At 28.4% G+C, this 19,072-nt stretch overlaps 5 protein-coding genes across 5 annotated transcripts; 3 read left to right on the top strand and 2 right to left on the bottom strand.

The window, feature by feature from the left end:
• Positions 1-2,500: 2,500 nt before the first annotated feature.
• Positions 2,501-4,011, top strand: OCT59_028083 (uncharacterized protein; the record flags this gene model as incomplete). The annotated part of the gene is made up of 3 exons (XM_066147071.1): positions 2,501-2,757; positions 2,844-2,987; positions 3,438-4,011. The coding sequence occupies 3 exons, from the start codon at positions 2,501-2,503 to the stop codon at positions 4,009-4,011; spliced, it is 975 nt and encodes a 324-aa protein (XP_065993821.1).
• A 33-nt stretch (positions 4,012-4,044) lies between these two features.
• On the bottom strand, positions 4,045-9,031 carry OCT59_028084 (uncharacterized protein). Its single transcript, XM_025329501.2, has 16 exons — positions 8,480-9,031; positions 8,086-8,396; positions 7,719-8,021; positions 7,525-7,642; positions 7,147-7,456; positions 6,956-7,062; positions 6,730-6,869; positions 6,418-6,661; positions 6,234-6,302; positions 5,863-6,127; positions 5,642-5,763; positions 5,420-5,560; positions 5,101-5,346; positions 4,967-5,029; positions 4,782-4,894; positions 4,045-4,703 (listed from the first exon to the last, which is right to left on the bottom strand). Exons 1-16 carry the CDS (start codon positions 8,982-8,984, stop codon positions 4,320-4,322), a joined length of 3,441 nt encoding a protein of 1,146 aa, XP_025168099.1. The 5' UTR covers positions 8,985-9,031; the 3' UTR covers positions 4,045-4,319.
• A 507-nt stretch (positions 9,032-9,538) lies between these two features.
• Positions 9,539-11,630, top strand: OCT59_028085 (uncharacterized protein; the record flags this gene model as incomplete). The annotated part of the gene is made up of 4 exons (XM_025321720.2): positions 9,539-9,729; positions 9,805-9,921; positions 10,035-11,178; positions 11,253-11,630. 4 exons carry the CDS (start codon positions 9,539-9,541, stop codon positions 11,529-11,531), a joined length of 1,731 nt encoding a protein of 576 aa, XP_025168100.1. The 3' UTR covers positions 11,532-11,630.
• Positions 11,631-12,408: 778 nt separating this feature from the next.
• Positions 12,409-13,267, bottom strand: OCT59_028086 (uncharacterized protein; the record flags this gene model as incomplete). Its single annotated transcript, XM_066147072.1, has 5 exons — positions 12,409-12,517; positions 12,594-12,640; positions 12,809-12,832; positions 12,906-12,973; positions 13,234-13,267. The coding sequence occupies 5 exons, from the start codon at positions 13,265-13,267 to the stop codon at positions 12,409-12,411; spliced, it is 282 nt and encodes a 93-aa protein (XP_065993822.1).
• Positions 13,268-16,653: 3,386 nt separating this feature from the next.
• On the top strand, positions 16,654-18,443 carry OCT59_028087 (uncharacterized protein). The gene has a single exon (XM_025311814.2). It carries the CDS (start codon positions 16,677-16,679, stop codon positions 18,372-18,374), a length of 1,698 nt encoding a protein of 565 aa, XP_025168102.2. The 5' UTR covers positions 16,654-16,676; the 3' UTR covers positions 18,375-18,443.
• The last annotated feature ends 629 nt before the right edge of the window (positions 18,444-19,072 follow it).

Below are 19,072 nucleotides of genomic sequence, written 5' to 3' on the forward strand. Positions count from 1 at the left end.
CAATCAGGTAGCTGATTGGTGACCGATTGGTAACTAATTGGCATTTTTGCCAAATACCATCACCAATTAGGCAATTTGCTAACTTTTAATCTAGTGATCAGAAAAGAATGAAATATAGCTCATTGGAATCATCTTAACAAAACGAATCTAATGGTAGTAAAATCGCATTTCTAGAATTAATAGTTAATAAAAATGAAATAAAATATGAATGATATATTTTTATTTTTACATTTTACTTAATTTCTTATCAAGAATTAATCCTAAAAATGCGATTTTACTACCATTAGATTCGCCTTGTTAAGGCGATTCCAATGAGCTATATTTCATTCTTTTTTGATCACTGGATCAAAAGTTAGTAAACTGCCTGATTGGTAACGGTATTTAGTGAAAATGCCGATTGGTGGCTGATTGATACCTGATTGGTGACCGATTGGTGACTGATTGATACCTGATTTTTCACTTTTTGACCTGTGCTATTCACTATTTTATACTAATAAAAAAAAATCTTATTCCTATTGCTTATCTGATCCTCTATTATAATTGAATGTCAATAGATCAAGATTTAAAGAGGTGAAATCTGATTGGCTGATTATCTTGTGATTTATAGAAACTCGCCAGCTTCTGGAATCCTCCTATAACTATGAAGAACTGGCAGGAAATTAGGGAGATCATGAGATCATATGTGATATAAATTTTAGCCAAAGGTGCTGTGCATAATTTAGCTATTTATAGTGATCAGATATAATTATAACATCAGGAAAAAATATGAATCTGTTTTTTACTTTAAAGTTCTTTAAACAAAGGCTAAAAATGAATTTGGATTTAACAGTATATACAGTTAAACCTTGATCATCAGGAAGTTTTGGATGGATGTATAATGTGTTGAACAATGTCATATGTTGCTCAACGCCAAAAAATGTTGAGCAATGAACCCTTTGTCAACTAACGCTACTTAAAAACATTGAAAAATGCGTGGTACAACAGTGTTTTATGTGTAAAATAACGTACAGTAAAACAACACTAGTTTAATAACATGTATTTAATGTATAAAAACATGTATATCGATATTAAAAACATGTATAGCAATGTGTTTTTTAGTTAGTTAATTTAATAGGATTAATTTATTAACATATATATATTATTGTATATTATTAAATTGTAAGTTTATTGATAAATACAGTTACAATACAAATTACATTATCTAATGTAAAATTATTAAATTGTCTAATTAAAATTAATTCCTCTTATTATAATTGGATTGCCACAGATTTTTAAGCGATCAATGTACTAAATTTCTGTTGACATATATAGTGCCTCTGGTGACATAACCATAATAAGATGAGGTTTCAATAAAAAAAACACAAAAATTAAGTTTTGTTAACAAAACTTACACAATCTGATCCAATATTCCAAAAACCTGACCGAAACCTACAAAAGAAAAGAGAAAATTTAAAAAAAAATAAAAAAAATAAAATAAAAAATGTAAGTTTTATTCAAAACTTACTGATTCATTTCAAGATGTTAATCTACAGCAACATCACGTCTAATGTTGAGAAATCTAACTAAAAATCCAATGCTAAAGGAACTGAAAAAAAATAAAATAAAAAACAAACTAAAAAAAATTATTAGATAAGTTTTGAATAGAAACTTATCATACTGGCATAATAATAAAAAAAATTCAAGATATACAAATCTTGGTTTTTCCATCCATCAGAACACGAAAGTCCACCTGATCCTAAAAAAAAAAAAGAACGGTTATAATTAACCATTTATAATCTTAAAAAAAAGAAAAAGAACTAAAGATTCATAATACTTATGAACTTTAGTTTTCCTTTTTCTATTCTTCAGAACTCAGAAGTCTAAAAAAAAAGAAAGAACGGTTATTAGTAACCATTCATTAATATTAAAAAAAAAAATAAAAAAAATTAAAGCAAGATTTATACTTATACTTATGAATCTTGGTTTACCATTTGTCAGAAGTTCACCTGAACCTATAAAAAAAAAAGAAAGGAATGGTTAGTAAACCGTTCCATAATAATAAAAAAGAAAAAAAAATTTAAGATTTGTAATATAATACTACTTATGAATCTTAAAAGTATGTCCTTCGGAAGTCCATCCCTTTCTTTCCCCTTTTGTTTTATTTTAAAAGTTATATAATAAGAACATTTTCTTTATTTTTGTAATTTTTTTGTTGCGCCACAACGCCTAGCTGCGCCACTAACCTGGCACACATTTTAGATATGCGATTACATATGTGATGCGTACTCACTAGCCTGCTGTAGTCGTAATTATTAAGGTTCTGTATTTTCCCCAAGTAAGGCATACATGTTGATTTTATTCACATGGTCAACAATTAATACTATTTTAACACCTTACGTTAAACAGTAGGTCCACACCACATTGACTATAAAACTTAAATGTCAAAAACATATTCACTCTTTAAAAACACTAAAAACACTGAATAACTACTTTTACAAACTACTGTAATAAGAAAAAAAAAATGAATTGTAAAGATTTATCTGCTACTTTACTAAAAAATATTTCTCGGCTTCTTATTGAAGCAGATGACTATAATGTATTCATCACAGTTGGAGAAGAACCAAATGTTGAAATATTTCAAGCCCATTCAGTTATTTTACGTGCTATGTCTCCTTATTTTCATGCTGCTTTATCAATAAATTGGGCTCAAAAAGCAGGTCATAAATTTCATTTTAAAAAACCGAATATTAATCCCAATATTTTTAAAATTATTTTACAGTAAGTTCAATTCCTTTTTTATAAAAAAAGAAATATATGTATTTCAATTCAAATAATCATTTTTATAAAAACACGTAATTCGATAGATATATTTATACAGGAACCATTCGTTTGGATGATGAAACAAGCGATCTTAATCTTGTCGAATTACTTACAGCATCAGATGAATTAGTTCTTATGGATCTTGTAGACTATATTCAAGAATATATTATTAGTTTAGATAGAATATGGTATCAAAAAAATTTAATCCAAGTGTTTAATACAGTATCATGTTATGAAGGGGTTTTTGAAAAATTAAGAGATCATTGTATTGAATTAATTTCAGTAGATCCTCAATTACTTTTTAACTCGGAAGAATTTAGTATATTGCAAGAAGAAGCATTAATTTTAATTTTAAAACAAAATAAGTTACAAATTAGAGAAGTTGAATTATGGAATTATTTAATTCAATGGGGAATTTTTCAATCTCATTTATTTGAAGATAAAACGACAAAAGATTTAATAAATTGGTCATCAGAAGATTTTGAAACTTTGGAAAAAATACTTCATAATTCTGTTCCTTTTATTAGATTTTTTCAAATGTTACCAGAAGAATATTTTTATAAAGTTAGACCTTATAAAAAATTATTACCGAAACAACTTAAAGATGATCTTAAATTATATTTTATTATACCAAATAGTAATTTAACTACAACAATTTTACCACCAAGAATTCCGAAATTTATGCTTAATTCAAGTATTATTACATTAAAACAATCTTTAATAATTTCAAGTTGGATAGATTATAAAGATGATTCATCAATGTATACATCACAACAGGAAAATCCTTATAATTTAATATTACTTTTACGTGGAAATCGGGATGGTTTTGGTGTAGAAGAATTTCGTGAAAAAGTATTTAAACAAGGACCAACAATTGTTGTTATTCATCTAGCAGGATCAAAAGATATTATTGGTGGTTATAATCCTTTAGATTGGACTGGTTCAAATAAATTTAATCAATCTACTGATAGTTTTATTTTTTCTTTTCGCTCTGAAAAAAAATCTTCTATCACTACTTTAAGTAGAGTTGCTAAAGAAAAAAGTGCTATTTCTGATGATGATGGTCATTTTATTGGTTTTGGTCATGGTGATTTAAAAATCTTTCAAAGTGTTTGTCAAAAGAAAGATTATATGTGTCCGATTCATGATCTACATTCTTTTCAAATGTCCAATTATGAAGTTTTTAAAGTTGTTAAAAAAGAAATTAATTAAAATATAATTATCTATTTAGGGAGGGAGGTGGGAATTATAGATATCAATGTATAAAATAATTACTGTACTGTATAGTATGTAAACCTTTTTAATATTAAATATATGTTCAAAAATTGTCAACAAGTTTGAATAAAGATAAATTTACAGAATTATTTTAATAAAAAATATTATTAAGAACATTAATTGTCTCGTAGTACTAGAAAAGAACACAAAGTACAATAAAGAAATTTATTTTAGTTCTTAAATAATTTACTATAATTAATTATATTATACAACTTTTTCCTAATAAAGCTTGGTGCAGTCTTTTTTTATTTTTTCTTTAAAAGACCGAATCCTGAACCAACGCCAGAAACTAAAGTATTCGCTTTATTTCCGACAAAAGTACCGCTACTAGTCACTACATTTCCAACTCCGGAACCAATTCCTGTTAGTGCTCTTGCAGCACCATCTACAACTCCCGAATTTTGTTTCTTCCTTCCAACAAGAGAGGGCCGGAAAACGATGTGAAGAATAAATTTGCCTCCGGGTGCAGTAGATTTACTAAGTTCATTCTTCAATTGTATCTCTTTCACTGTTTTTTCGTAAGGTGGCAAATCGTCAAGTTGAATTGACCCGCTTGCAATCTTTTTATCATTTCCTATTTGATTCCAATCAAATACATCCACTTCAAATACACTAGTCGATCGTGAGAGCTTTAAAAATTTAAAAAAAAATTAATTATCGTATTTATTTTTTTATGAAAGGATTATTCTAACTAAAATAATAAATACCACGGTCACGTTAAAGGATTCATTAAATTCAGGGTTACAATTCTTTTTAATAGTCTTCGTTTTATGAACTTTTTCATTATTCAAGGTGAAGACAGCGAATGGATCACTCGTACCTAAAATTTGAACAAAAATTTTATATAATATTCTATCAAATTAAATAATCAAGTAATATAAAAATTAATTACCAGATCGATCAGCTGCTGGTAAATTTTCTGCATTCTTGACAGTGATTTGTAAATCTCCCATATCTACATAGAAAGGTAACTCAAATTAATATCTCCTGAATTAAGGATAAATCTCATAATTTAAAATCACTTACTATTTATACTCTCCGAAGGTTGTAGTTTATATTCAACAGGTATATACTGAATATAAACATTCAAAGTTGCATTATTCATTTCTTCAATAGGAAGGTTTATACCGTCTTCTCGTGATGACCTTAGGCAATCCTCTAATAATTCTTTAGCTTCTCGTTCCACAACACCAATAGGATTCCTGTTATCTCCTTGTTTAATATGGAAAATAAGCTTGGAAAAATCCAGTTCCTTAATAATTACGTCGGTGACTTTAAAAGTCAATGAGGTATTAGCGTTAATGAATAACATAAAATAGAAAAAAAGAATAATTTGAAATTTTACCTTCTTCGTATTGCGGATTTGCTGCCTTGCAACGATTAGTGGTATAAACAGGGAATATCCCATTATCTACATAAACATCTACACTTGTATCTCTCTTCTCAAATTTGGCTCTATTAATATGTATAATGAAAATTCCAGTTTCTAAATATATAATAGACATATTAGCAAAAAAAAAAATTATAATGATCGACAAAATATGAGAATAAGTAATATTTAACGTACGATGATCACTTAAATTATTTAAATTGATGTTTTCGGCTTCTTTCTTATTAATAGTTGGATAAAAAGCTGCTGAATAAATAATTGTGCCTCTTGATTCACGATCAAGGATTAAAGGTGAAGACCTATAATAAACAATTTCAAATCGAAACGAAATATTAAATTCATCATTATTGTATACTTAAATTACAATAAACCCGAATAAGCTTTAGAATTACACTCACGCATCTTCAAGTTTGTCAACGGCTTCAAATGTGCTATTTTGTTCCTTAACTAATTTTGAAAGTTCCAACTCTGCAAAACCTAGTCTCTTATCTTTTGCATTAATTTCACGATCCATTACTTGAAGATTCAACACTTCTCTCGTACTATGTACTGGTATATAAAATATTTCATCCCATACGGGACTCAAGTTGTCGAGAATAAAATCTGAACGACCACGAGCAGTAGAACCCAGCAAAACTTTCACATAAGGATCGGATTTACCTCCTGAGATCACAATTTTTTAAATTAAAATAATTTTCTAATTTAGCAACGCAATGTAGATATAATAAAGCAACATAATTAAATTATTCTCAAGTTATGAATATCTTACCTAGTTTCCCTAGATTCTTTAAATCTTTAGCACCCTTAATATGAAGTCTTACAAATCCACGTGGTTCAACTGGATAGAGAAATTTTTAAAGTCGCATTAAATTTATATTCATATTATTATAGTTTATATTTCGTTTTGGTAAATTTTGTAATTGATATTTTATAAAAAAATATATATATATTACCGAATCCGCCGGGTCCGGGAAGATCATCTATTAACACAGGTTTCCATAAACAAGTTAAATTTATTCTGCCAACTGGGGCTCCATTTTTTAAATCGAACCAGTCTATCTTCTCTTTCATGTTTGCTAAAAATTGTTCTAAAGTGCTTTCCCATTTTCCAATAATATTGGTCGAGTCACGCTCATCACGAACATTGACAGCTAGCTTGGCACCATCTCTATTTGTAATGAACATTTCAAATGGATCCTAGTGAAACATAATTTACTTATTAAAATCTTATTAATAAATTAAATAAAGCCGTTAAAAATACTAACCTCCCAAACAGGATTATTTGTTCTTTTCAGTGTCTTCGATTTGAAAACAACTTTCCCATTCAAAAGCAATTCTGCATACGCATTATGACGATTACTAAGATTCTTAACTTGATGAATGTTAAAGCGTAAAATTCCAATGTCTGTTTTTTTTTTAAAAAAACAAAGTACAATTAATTATTATGAATTAAATTTCATCTCGCAAATGTATAATAATTTATTTTTGTACTTGATTCAGGTGCAGGCACTCCTTCTATGGCTTCAGCTACTGGATACCAGACTGCATCGAATTTAATTTCGCCGTGAGGTTTACCCTCATATAATACTTCAGATGTACTAATCATTAATCAAAAAAAAAATCCAATAAACATAAAGACACAAAGGAAAAAAAAACACAGAAAATTACTAAAGAGATCTCACATGCTTTCTTGCTTTGGATTTTCTAATAAAGAATTTAATTCAAAATTGGAAGTTCCAAGTGGCTTATCCTTACTCATTCCATTAAAATCCCATATCTCAAGCCTTAAAAATTCACTCAAGGTCGTTAAAATCAAGAAATGTGTCTCGTTCCAAGCAGGATTCAATGAATCATCGATAACTTTTGTTTTGACGAGTTCTATATTTCCGTGAGCTTTTACTTTAACATAAGGATCAGATGTACCAAATCTTTCTGCGTTTCTTAATCCCCTTGCATTAAATATGGTAAGTTTGAGGACACCAATCGCAGTTTCTATTTAAAATAAGAATTTTTATTAAATATATAACGATCATTTATAGAATTTTCACGGTGAATGTTACCTATTGGATAGCCTCCAACGAGAAGTTCCGCATCTATTGTGTAAACATTTGGAGCATACATCAATGGGCGAAGATTAGCATGAACTTGATCTTGAATAAATGAGGACAATCCAGGAAGCTAATCGAAAAATATAAGGTGAATTAGATCTTTATTGTATTATTCAACGAATGCATAAGAATAATTGAACTCATACATTTGCTATGTCGAAACCGAATGTTTCTCCTCCAATTGGTTTTAAAACATAATCAAACTTTGGTTCTTCCAAGAAACTAATATCGACAGTTTTAACATGAGGGAAAATATTTATCAACTTTAATTTGACTCTTATAAGTCCAGAAAACGATATATCTTCCAACAATATGGGAATTCCTGCGCCAACCATTCCCTTTCCCAACCGAATAGTGAGAGCAATTTTAGGATTGACCTTCCTAATCATTTGCGATCTTGTCATATTTGCAATATCATTTGGAATATAACTAACTTTCCAATCCATAACCTTAAAATTTAAATATATGAGTAAAATAAAAGCATCTAAAGTAGGATAATATAATGGTATTTACCACTACGTCATCATCAGACTTTGGATATGATTTTATAGATTCGATGGTGAGAGGCTTTGAACCTAGTGTAAAAGTTGTCAACCGGATTGAATCCAGAAAAGATGGTTTTGAAGCAGCCAATATATCATCAGCTGTTTTTACAATCGTTGATGACAATACAGGTTCATAAATAAGCCAAAATCGACGTAAAAATTCGTTAATCCATTCTGCTGGCTCTTCGTAAAGCTCCAGTTTTTCCTTTGCAAGTTCACGACCAATTTCGTCTCTTGCATTACGATAAAATCGTTGGACAGAATTCTTAAAATACGTTCCTGAGAACCAATCGAAAACGGATTAATCATAAGAATTCGATAATGAAGTGGTATTATATCAATTGAAAAAAAAATGATTTTACCAACAAAAGCACTAATAATAATAACCCAACCAATGCCTCCACCAAGAGAAGTAATTATGTACGTCAAGAACACAGATACAAATACTACTGTAGCATTTAACCATAGTTGTCCAAAAAATTTTTCGCCTAAAACTTCGTCAAAAATGTCTTTATCTGATTCACCAGCGCCAGTAACACGTTGCCAACCCGTACGTGCCCAATCAGGAATTTCAACCGACTCTACCACAGAAGGTATACTTCCGGGCAAAAGAGTTGAAAGTCTTTTACTGGTTGACTCAGTTTCTTCTTCAGTTGTTTGACTTGCGTCAGTATCTGTGGTAATTTTTTTAGCATTTGGTCCTATAGTATTAGACTTGGGGCCACCCCCAGAATCTTCAAGTGTTTGTTTAGCTTTCTCTTCTGGAGAATCTTCAGCTTCAAATTTATATACTGGAGTATCTGAGTCTGCAAACTTCTTGTTTACCTCGTCATTGATAACCTTTTCTTTTTCTGGTACTTTATCCATTTTTGAAAAGAAATGGAGCTAAATAAAAATTTTAAAATTCGCTATTATAACGTTGGTGCGTGTGAAGCGTGTCACTTCACGATTTGTTTAAAATATATAAGAAAAATATTTGCTATAGATAGTTGTAAATTTCACACGCCTATTTATATTGGCGCCAAACCATCAAAAATCGAGAAAAGCTTTTTAACAAATCATGACATCGCCAGATAAGATTCAGATCTTCAAGATGTGTAAGTTTTTACGCTTAATTCGGTAACCATTACTACATTTGAAATTTTTACGTAAATAATTAGACTCACAACACATGATGACCAGTAAAATTTCTATATGCAAAAGAATAAAGCCAAAAATAGTAATAAGCATACCAACATTTAAAATTTTTAGGTTATGTGAAATCAGCGATTAGTTAGCCCACCTGCATATATATACATATGTATATTGTATATATACATATGATAAATGCAACTCCTGCTTTGTCTAAATGACCACTCTCCGTTCTCTTTGCTCGTTAAAGATAATCAATTTAATCAAGCTATATACCATATTTTAATATTATGAATTTTAAAAAGAGGTTTCGGTTTATTTCATTAATCTTATATTTAACAATTTTGGTTAAAACATCTATTGCGGTGTTTGTACCAGGTTCCTACCTAACATTACCCCAATGTATCGCAGCCACTGAGGTGAGTGTGATCTATCCGAATTATCCCGGGTGGCGAGATGCAAAAATTGGTGAACGAATTCGGTTCGTGAATTTAAAATTTTTTTTTTTTAAAATGAGTTACAAAATTCTAAAGTAAAATTTGATTTAATTTTAAAGATTTCAACGAAGACCAGTAGTAGTTACTTATCCAATTAATACGACTCAAGTACAATGGTTAGTTCAATGCGCTAATTCATTCAAAAGAATGCCAGTTCCTAGGAACGGTGGTCACAGGTAAAATAAACCGATTAATTTTTTATTTTCTTATTTATTTATTTATTTTTTTTATTTTGGTAACAATAATGAGGTTTTTATTTATCTTAATTTCAATAATTTTATAATTTTAGTAATATTGGATCATCTTCAATGGATAATTCAGTAGTTATTGATATAAGCTATATGGATTCACTTGTTATAGATGCTGCGACTCAAACAGCAACTGTTGGTGGAGGAATTCGTCTTGGACCTTTATATATTGAATTAGATAAAGCAGGATTTACTATAATTTCTGCTACACATCCAACTGTAGGTTTATCAGGAGCAATCGCTTCTGGTGGGTTTGGATTACAATCACGTAAATATGGTGTTACAGGAGATTGGGTACTAGAAGCGGAAGTTGTAACTTCGGATGGTAGCTTATTGATCGCAAATGCTGGATCTCATTCTGATTTATTTTGGGCATTAAGAGGTGGAGGTGGTGGAAAATATGGGATTGTTACTCAATGGAAATTAAAACTTATACCTGTATGGCCTAAATTTACTGTATTTAATATAAATTATTTTTATAACGGATTTGAAGAAGTTTTAACGAATTTTTGGAATTGGGCTTATGGTTCTATAGAGGATTTATCAGTTTCTTTTGTTTTTACAAATAATGAATTTAATATACAAGGACATTTTTTGGGGGGAGAAAAAGATTTACATGAATTAGTTGATAAAACTGGATTATTTAAATTATCAAATGCTAAAGCTGTTAAACATGATGAATGTACACATTTAGGGTCTCGTGCTTATTTCCTTGATAAAGACAAAACTTGTGATAAAATTTATCTATTGAATGTTGGAAATTCACCATTTGGTCCAAATTATGGTGATGATCCATCACTTCTAACACTTCAAACTGCTGAGATCACTCTAGTTACTGAAGGAGTTATAGAAGGATATGGGGCCGCGCCTAAACAACAAAGGGAATATGTAAAAACAAAATCAATGTTTTTCGCTAAAGAATTATCAGTTGAAAATATTACAACTATAGTGGAAAGAGCAAAAGCTATGCCACCTGGAGCTCATGCAGAATTAACTGCCTATGGTGGTATACTGGGAACTCAACCCACTGATTTAACAGCTTTTCCTCATAGAAATGGTGTAGCTTATCATCTTTTACTTGAAGTTTCGCTTACTGGTAATGCTACTATTGATGAAATTGCTTTAAACTTTGTAAATACGTGGGAAGAAGATCTTAGACCATTATCGAATGGCAGGAGTTATGTGGTAAATATTTGATAAATTATTAATAGTTATATTCTTTTTTTCTTTAATGATTTAATTAACTTTTTTTTAAATAGGGATATGAGGATGAAGATTTAGTAAATCCTGGATTATCTTATTTCGGTGGAAATCTTGAGACATTAAAAAACATTGACTCTATATATGATCCAAATAATATTCTTGATTCTGGACAATCTCAACAACAAACAGAACTCCCTCTAACTAATGAAAAATGTCCATATATCGTTGGAGGAGATCCACCAGGAAGGCGAAGTAGTGGTGTTAAAATCAATGAAAACAATCTTAATTATATTACTTCAATTTTAATAACTTTTATAATTTTAATTGCATTTTAAACCTTGTAAAACAGTTTTTTTTTGAAATAGAATTTTAGAAATTTGATTATTTACTATTTAATAAATTTATTGTGCCCATCAGAGATCTGATCTTAGAAAGAAAACATTTTAGGCGAATATTAAAGTTGGACAAATGAGAATCACTGTAATCGAATAATACACATCGAAACTTAATCATTACCCGGAAATTTTCGTACCGATTTATCAATCTTAATCACAATACGAAAATTTAAATTGTTTGTTACCCAATTAAGGTGGCAGTACTTTTAGTTACTGTAAATATTTAGAATTCGAGATTTAAGTATAACATTATCAAAGTGATCGAATCTAAGATAAATTTTTTTCTTATACAAATCGAGATAAATTTAAAAAGCGTAATAAAATAGATATAGTTAGATGTTCTATGTACTAAACAATCGGAATATACCGCGAATTGCGGGATAATATATCATGTGATTTTTTCACTTCAAGTTATTCACGAAAAGTGGTTGCGTTTAGCCACCTGTCATTTTTCCAATTTTAAGGTAAGGCCGCTGTGACAAACATGTCGGAATCATATGAAATCTAAATAAATAATCGTTATATTAAAATTATACCCGATATATATGTGTTCTCTCAATATAGTGGGATTGTGGGAAAGATAAATTTTATCTGTTATATCGAATTTTTTAATATACAGAACATCATATATCGAATATCGATATGATTGCATATAAACTTTATTTGTAATTTTCCGATTTTTATTGAAAAAAGATTTCTTAAATTTTATTATATAAAGCGATTATTTCACATTTTATATTATATATATGCTAATGTGATACCTTGCGGCGGACTATGAGAAAATATTAAGTACAAACATATGACATGATTTCTTGTATCAATTCCAATGGCGCAAAAGGAAGTTGACTATGACTTGATTACTTGAAGTATATGCAAAGATCACGTGATTTAGATATTCACTTTTCGGTTTCTTAAGATCATGTCCTCTAAAGCAAAAGCGTGTGAGATCTTTTCGTACATTAATCTAATGCTTTGTTGAACTTTAATAATTAACGCCTTTACCTCACGGTGAGACTTCCTAAAAGCACATGAAGAATATTATAGTATCCCTAAAGTTATGTAAAAATGTATGTATGCTGTAGTAGTACAAAAAGCACACTATGGTATTTCTAAAAAAATAAAACAATTTTTTCGCGCGTTCCGTTCCGATGTTACAACATTTATAAGAGTTTTAAATCAAATTTTTAATTTGGTAAGTCAAAAAAAAAGGTTCATACCTTCGAAAAATAAAACACAGCATACTGTACACAAAATTATTAAGTTATCAATCTCACAATCTTTTTAATTTTTAATCGAAAGAACGATATTAATTACCTTAATGAATGATTTCTTTAAGAGCACAAAAATAAACAATGATAAATAAAGAACCAAATAAAATATAACTATGGTATAGTATTATGACACAGAATGAACTTACCTAAAAAAAATTGTCTGATTAAATTGATAATTTACGTTCGATAAGGCGAGTTAATACTTGAATGAAATTTTAATTGGACATTTTAATTATAATAAAGAGAAAAAGAAAATACATGAATGGTCACGTAATACATTTGATTGTCTATTATGATTTGTATTATTACTTTGTGTCTTTTTAACCTAACTGTATTTTACATTTTTTATTGAATATTCTAAATATAGCAACCTGCAATTGTTATCCCATCAATGGTCGACTTCATTATGATGTGCAAAACTTATTTCCAAATTTATTCAATTAATCTCCGATGTTTACTTTAATGTGATAAAAAAAAATGTGATATAATTTTTTTTTTTTAGATTCACTTGGCGTAAATGTCTAAATGATGATGTTGTTAATAGTAATTTCATATAAATGGTTAGATATCATAGTGTGTTTAATTTTGGGTCGAATTTTATTTATGTAGTGGGAATTTTCTAAAAAGAAATTTGATTCTAATTTGATTCTTGAGAGATTTTTTTAATCATTTTTAATTCATGAGAAAATTAGTCCTAATTTGTATAAGTAATTCTGTCATTTATTTTTTATAAAGAAATATTGATATATATATATATATATATATATATATATTAGATAATAATACCAACTAAATGTAATACAAATAAATAAATAAATAAATAAATAAATAAATAATGAAATTTTTTTTTTTATGTCCCATAAATTTTTATATAAAATTTTATCCTATACTTTCAATTTCAACTCAAATTCAATAGGATAATGATCGGTAACACGTTTAGCGGCTTTTTTAACTGTTTCATTATCAGTCTTTCCATTTAACCAACCATCATCAAATCTCCATACTTTAGTATTACCAATCCATCTACGTTCATTGGCAGCTTCAAAGATAAATCGATCATAAGCTGTGTCAGGTCCATCAGCCACTGTCGTATCCATATTATCTTGAATTCCCCATCTTAAATTATTTTTCTTTAAAATAGTGTCAAGTTCTGCACGTTGAGATTTATTTACATAAGAACCTGCAGCATTAAGATCACCCATCATTATAATGGGCTCATTAGTGTCTGCACCTGAAGGAGCTAATTCTTCGGAAAAATCTCGTGTAGAGACATGAGAATAACCTCCACAACAACAACAAAAGATACGTTGTAAAAATGAAATGAATGTATTTGGTTCCTTTGGTCCTGTCTCTTTATCTAATTGCCTTTTTTCTTGTACATTATCCCGTTGTAATTTCTTTCTAACATCCATATAAACTGTATTAACTAACGTATTAATTTCTTCAAACGCATTATCCGGTCGAGTATGGCAACCAACAAGTGTAATTCTAACATTTTTTCTTTCTAAATGTTGAAATCTGGCAACATAAGGTTCTCTTATAAATTTATCTCCCAATTTATCATCATCATCGATAACATAATCCTCCAAAACTTTCCATTCATTACTTCGATACAAGAAAACGTATCTTTCTTGATAAGTAGATCGTCCAATAGGATGACTAGCCACGTAAGCATATGGCGTGGCTGGTGTAGATACTTCATTAACAAGTTCTTGAATAATATCTTCATTTGCACGAATTTCTTGACATAATATAATACCATAATGTCGTAAAATATCAGCAATAATTCTCATAATAATCTTATTAGAAGATTTTTTAGTTCCGAAAGCTTGAATATTAAGAGAACCGATCATGGAAATATTTTTATTAAAAACTTGAGGTCTTGAATGAGAAGGGAGAGGAAAACCTGACAATAAATCATCATATTCAGATGATCCACCGATATCTCCTTCGGTATTTGTAATATTACCACTAATCTTTTTATTAGGAGATTTAATTACAGGAGGTGATAATTTTCCTTGATCCAAAATTTCATCTTTCTTATCTTTTAACTTTTGAGCAACTTTTTTGGTCTTATCTTTTACTATAAATTTTTGAATTTTGAATTAAAGATATTAACGATTTTTAATGAAATTCAAAAAAAAAGTGACTTACGTGTACTTTTTTCTTTATCATCATCATCATCATCATCAGGCTTCTTTTCTTTTGTTGATTTTTTCTTTTTTTTACCTTTTTGTGAAGAAGATTGTTCTGCGGTATCATCAATATATTCTTCACTTTCCGAATCGGAAGGTTTATATTTATCAATAACCTTTTTATTTGTTTTTTTTGTTTTCGTAGATTTTTTTGATTTTTTTTTTGGTTCGGTTCCAGTTTCTTCTAATTCTTCTTCTTCTGATTCATCATCTTCTTCTACTTCCTCAGACGATGGTTCATATTCTGAATCTTTATCACGTTTTGGAGGCATGATTATATTTTTTTCAAATTCGTTAAATAATTTCGATTAAAAAAAAATAATAATAATAATTTTTTTTCGATCAAAGGGATGGAGGAAGAAAAATATGAATTCGAATTACTGAAATCAACAAAGATGATTTTTATATATGACATATATGACGTGTAAAAAATGACTGTAACCAAATTTTTGTAACAAATCATTTAATTTAAGAATAGTGATGTTACCCAAATAAGCGCCTAGCCACAGTTTAAATTTTTTTACGCTTAGCCCAATTAAATTCCCGCTCATAAGCCAATACTAAGCCCACTGGCTATATTATTAATAAAATACGGGAAATCCCATTTTTAACATAAAAAAATTTTTTTTTTAAAAAAAAAAATAATAATAAAAATAGTGACCCAAAAATGTCCTACGAATCATATTACATCAGAACAAGCAAATTTTGATATAATTAATATAATTATAAACATATATGTATATATATATATATATTGTTGATCATTGGTTTAGCCGTTAATGACAAAAAAAATTTTATCTTTGCCAAGAGAAGTAAAAAGAAGTGATTAGTGATTAAATGATTAAATATAGACAATGTCTTCATTATTATTGATAACGCAATATATTCTCACTATTCCACAAAATCGTTAGACTCTAAAAGGGAATATTTCAATTAAAAATAAAAAGAAAAAAAGTTACACGTGAAAAAAAAACCCTTATCATTAAGCTTTGAGCATGAATGAATAAAAATATAAAAATAATAACAAAATCGGACTATGGAATTCCTCTTCTTTTATTTTTATAGATGCATTCATTGTTGATCATTGTTTGCTTATTGGATGAGAACTTTAGCCATTTGGTGTCTCATTTGTGCCTCTCAATTTTTTTTTTGATTTTTGATTTTTTTTTTAAAAAAAAAATATAAAAAATATAAAATAACTGATAATATAAAATAAAATAAAAATAAAATAAAATGAAAATCAAAATTCCCGAACTTTCGAGTGTAGATTAACTTAGTGTAAAAAATTATGCAAAGTAACCCTAAAACTTTCGCAAGTACCACCATTATTCAAATTTATTCATGTTTATAATAAAAGATAATCAAATATTGTGGCATAGCGAATATGAAATTACCAAAATTATGATGTAATTATGCAAATCCTTTCGTTGTTATAAGTAATATAAATTTAATCTAAACTTAAAATAAATAAGCGGGGAAAAAAATTCCAAATAATCACATTAATACATATAATATTTATAGTATTCACAATTATTTTGACAAACACGTTTTTAAAAAAAAAGTTATATAAAGGGTCAATCCAAATTATTTCAAAAAGAATTTCCTTCATCAAACTAAAAATGGGAAATAAAAATTCAGCTTCTCAATATCAAATTGAAAAAATTAGAATCATGCATACTACTTCACATAAAAATCATAGTAATAAAATCAACAACAACAATAATAATTATTATTATAATAATAATAATAATAACATACTGATTTCAAATACACAATTAAAATATCTTTTTTTACAACAAAATGAAAATTCCTTAAACGATCGCAATTTAAAACATAACGGGACTTCTATATCAACTTTAAATAATTATCCTTCCCAAGATTTACCTTATCCTCCATTTGAAAATTGTAATATAAATCATTCAAATTCTTCCTCTTCATCATCATCTCCAATTCTCGATAGTCCCGAATGGGATTCTTCTTCTTCAACTTTAAATAATTTAAAGAATTTTCCCTCTTCTAATAATATGGATTCTACAAATTTACAATCAACTTCCACATTGATCACCTCTTATGAAAAAAGTTTACCACCTACTCCACCAATTTCATCTGATGATAATTCAGGACAAGTTGGTGATCATTTTCCTACTATTGGTCATATCACTAATACTTTCATCGTAGATGAACCTGATGATATTTCAGATACGACCATAAGAACTTCCAATCCCCCTTCTTTATTTCCAAGAGAACATGATAATAATTCCGATGAAACTGCCACATTAAACCCATCATTATTATTTAATTCAAATGAATTTTATTCTTTACCTGAAGTTCATGTAATTTCTTTATTACAAAGAGATGATATTGAAATTAGTGAAATTGAAATATGGAATCAATTAATTGCTTGGGGAATTAAAAATACTTTCCAACTTTCAAATAAAAATTTTCTAGAATGGAATGATCAAGATTTTGATGCTTTAAAGAATACATTAAAACATTGTATTGATTGGATAAGATTTTATCAAATTAAACCACAAGAATTTGCGGAATATGTTTGGCCATATAAAAAAATTCTTCCTCAATCAATAATTGGTAATTTCTTACGAGAACAAATCACTGGTCACGCTCCTATTATGGAGACTAATATAAACCCACCAAGAATTCCTTCTAGTGATATAGATTCTATCATAATGACTGGTAGACATGCTACCATAATATCTAATTGGACTTTAAGAGAAACTTTTTGTGGGAAATGTCTTTTTAATTTTAACTTGATTTATCGTGCAAGTACTGATGGTCTTTCTTCAAAAATATTTCATGAAAAATGTGATGATAAAGGTCCAACAATTCTTGTAATTAAATTATCTAATTCAAAAGAAATTATTGGTGTTTATAATCCTTTACCTTATCAAAAATCAAAAATAACTTTAAAAAGAAGAAGTTTAATGTATAATAATAATAATCAATCAAAAAGAAAGTCAAATAGTTATGATCCTTATATAAATGTAAAAGAAGCAAAAAAAGATACTTTCCTTTTCTCTTTTCAAACTCGTTATTATCCTGAAGAATCTGCTATAATTAGTCGTATAATACCAAGTTATTCAAGTGAAGCCATTACAAAAAATTCAAATAATAATCTTTGTTTTGGTTTAGGTCCTGATTTACGAATTAATTTAGATAATGATGAAAAATTTGGTGAAGTTCTTCCTTATTCTTTTCAAAATCCCATTTTAAATTTTGATGGCCGTTTTGAATTTGAAGAAATTGAAGTTTTTCAAGTTTTAAGAAAGGTGGAATATCGAGAAGGGCGTTATTATTAATATAAACTAGATAATAGATACAATTAAAAAGTTATCATAATAAAATCATTTCAATAATTTCAATAGTAATATGTTCTAAGCGAAACTTATTATTAAGTGTTAGGTATCACAGGTCGATTACTTGACTATCTATTGATCGGATTTTATACTATTTTGTTATTCTTCCCCGCAAAAGTTTGACTTGATAAAAAAGTGACATACCAGTCATTTAATTATACTACAAATATTTATAATATATCATACATGCCAATATAAATATGTATATATTAATTTTTTTTTACATGCCGTAATTGCCGAAGAAAAGCCACATATTAATTATTAGATAGTTGAAACTTTGAAACTAAAACTACTAATCCTCCATAATATTTTCCGAGCTTAACAAAGTTAGCGATTTTTTGTAGTTTCAAATGTTTATTAAAAAAATCGATTTTCTTAAATTAAGCGTTTTTTTTATTTAGCGTTTTTTATTTTAGGAAATTTCATAGTGCATGATTACATAATGTGATGTTCGTTAGTCACATGTTCTTTGAAGGTCCCCGGTCACAGCCTTGCAGCCTTGCAGCCTTGGCAGTTGAGACTTCGTTACACATTAAAAAGCTCGTAACCAAAGAGAGAGAATGTGAAACGTTGCAATGTCTTATTAGGATTACCTTTATCATTTTGCCTAAAATATCATTCATTATATAATATATATCGCA

The sequence above is a fragment of the Rhizophagus irregularis genome, chromosome 8 (assembly GCF_026210795.1).
Source record: "Rhizophagus irregularis chromosome 8, complete sequence".
Taxonomy (NCBI): Eukaryota; Fungi; Glomeromycota; class Glomeromycetes; order Glomerales; family Glomeraceae; genus Rhizophagus; species Rhizophagus irregularis.

What these genes read in the sequence shown, in the direction of transcription:
- OCT59_028084 (XM_025329501.2), bottom strand. Translation starts at nt 8,984, where the DNA reads ATGGATAAAGTACCAGAAAAAGAAAAGGTTATCAATGACGAGGTAAAC. An exon ending in AGTGCCTGCACCTGAATCAA is followed by an intron (nt 6,870 to 6,955) that starts GTACAAAAATAA and finishes AAAAAAAAACAG; the next exon opens with ACATTGGAATTTTACGCTTT. An exon ending in TCCCGGACCCGGCGGATTCG is followed by an intron (nt 6,303 to 6,417) that starts GTAATATATATA and finishes TTCTCTATCCAG; the next exon opens with TTGAACCACGTGGATTTGTA.
- OCT59_028087 (XM_025311814.2), top strand. Translation starts at nt 16,677, where the DNA reads ATGGGAAATAAAAATTCAGCTTCTCAATATCAAATTGAAAAAATTAGA.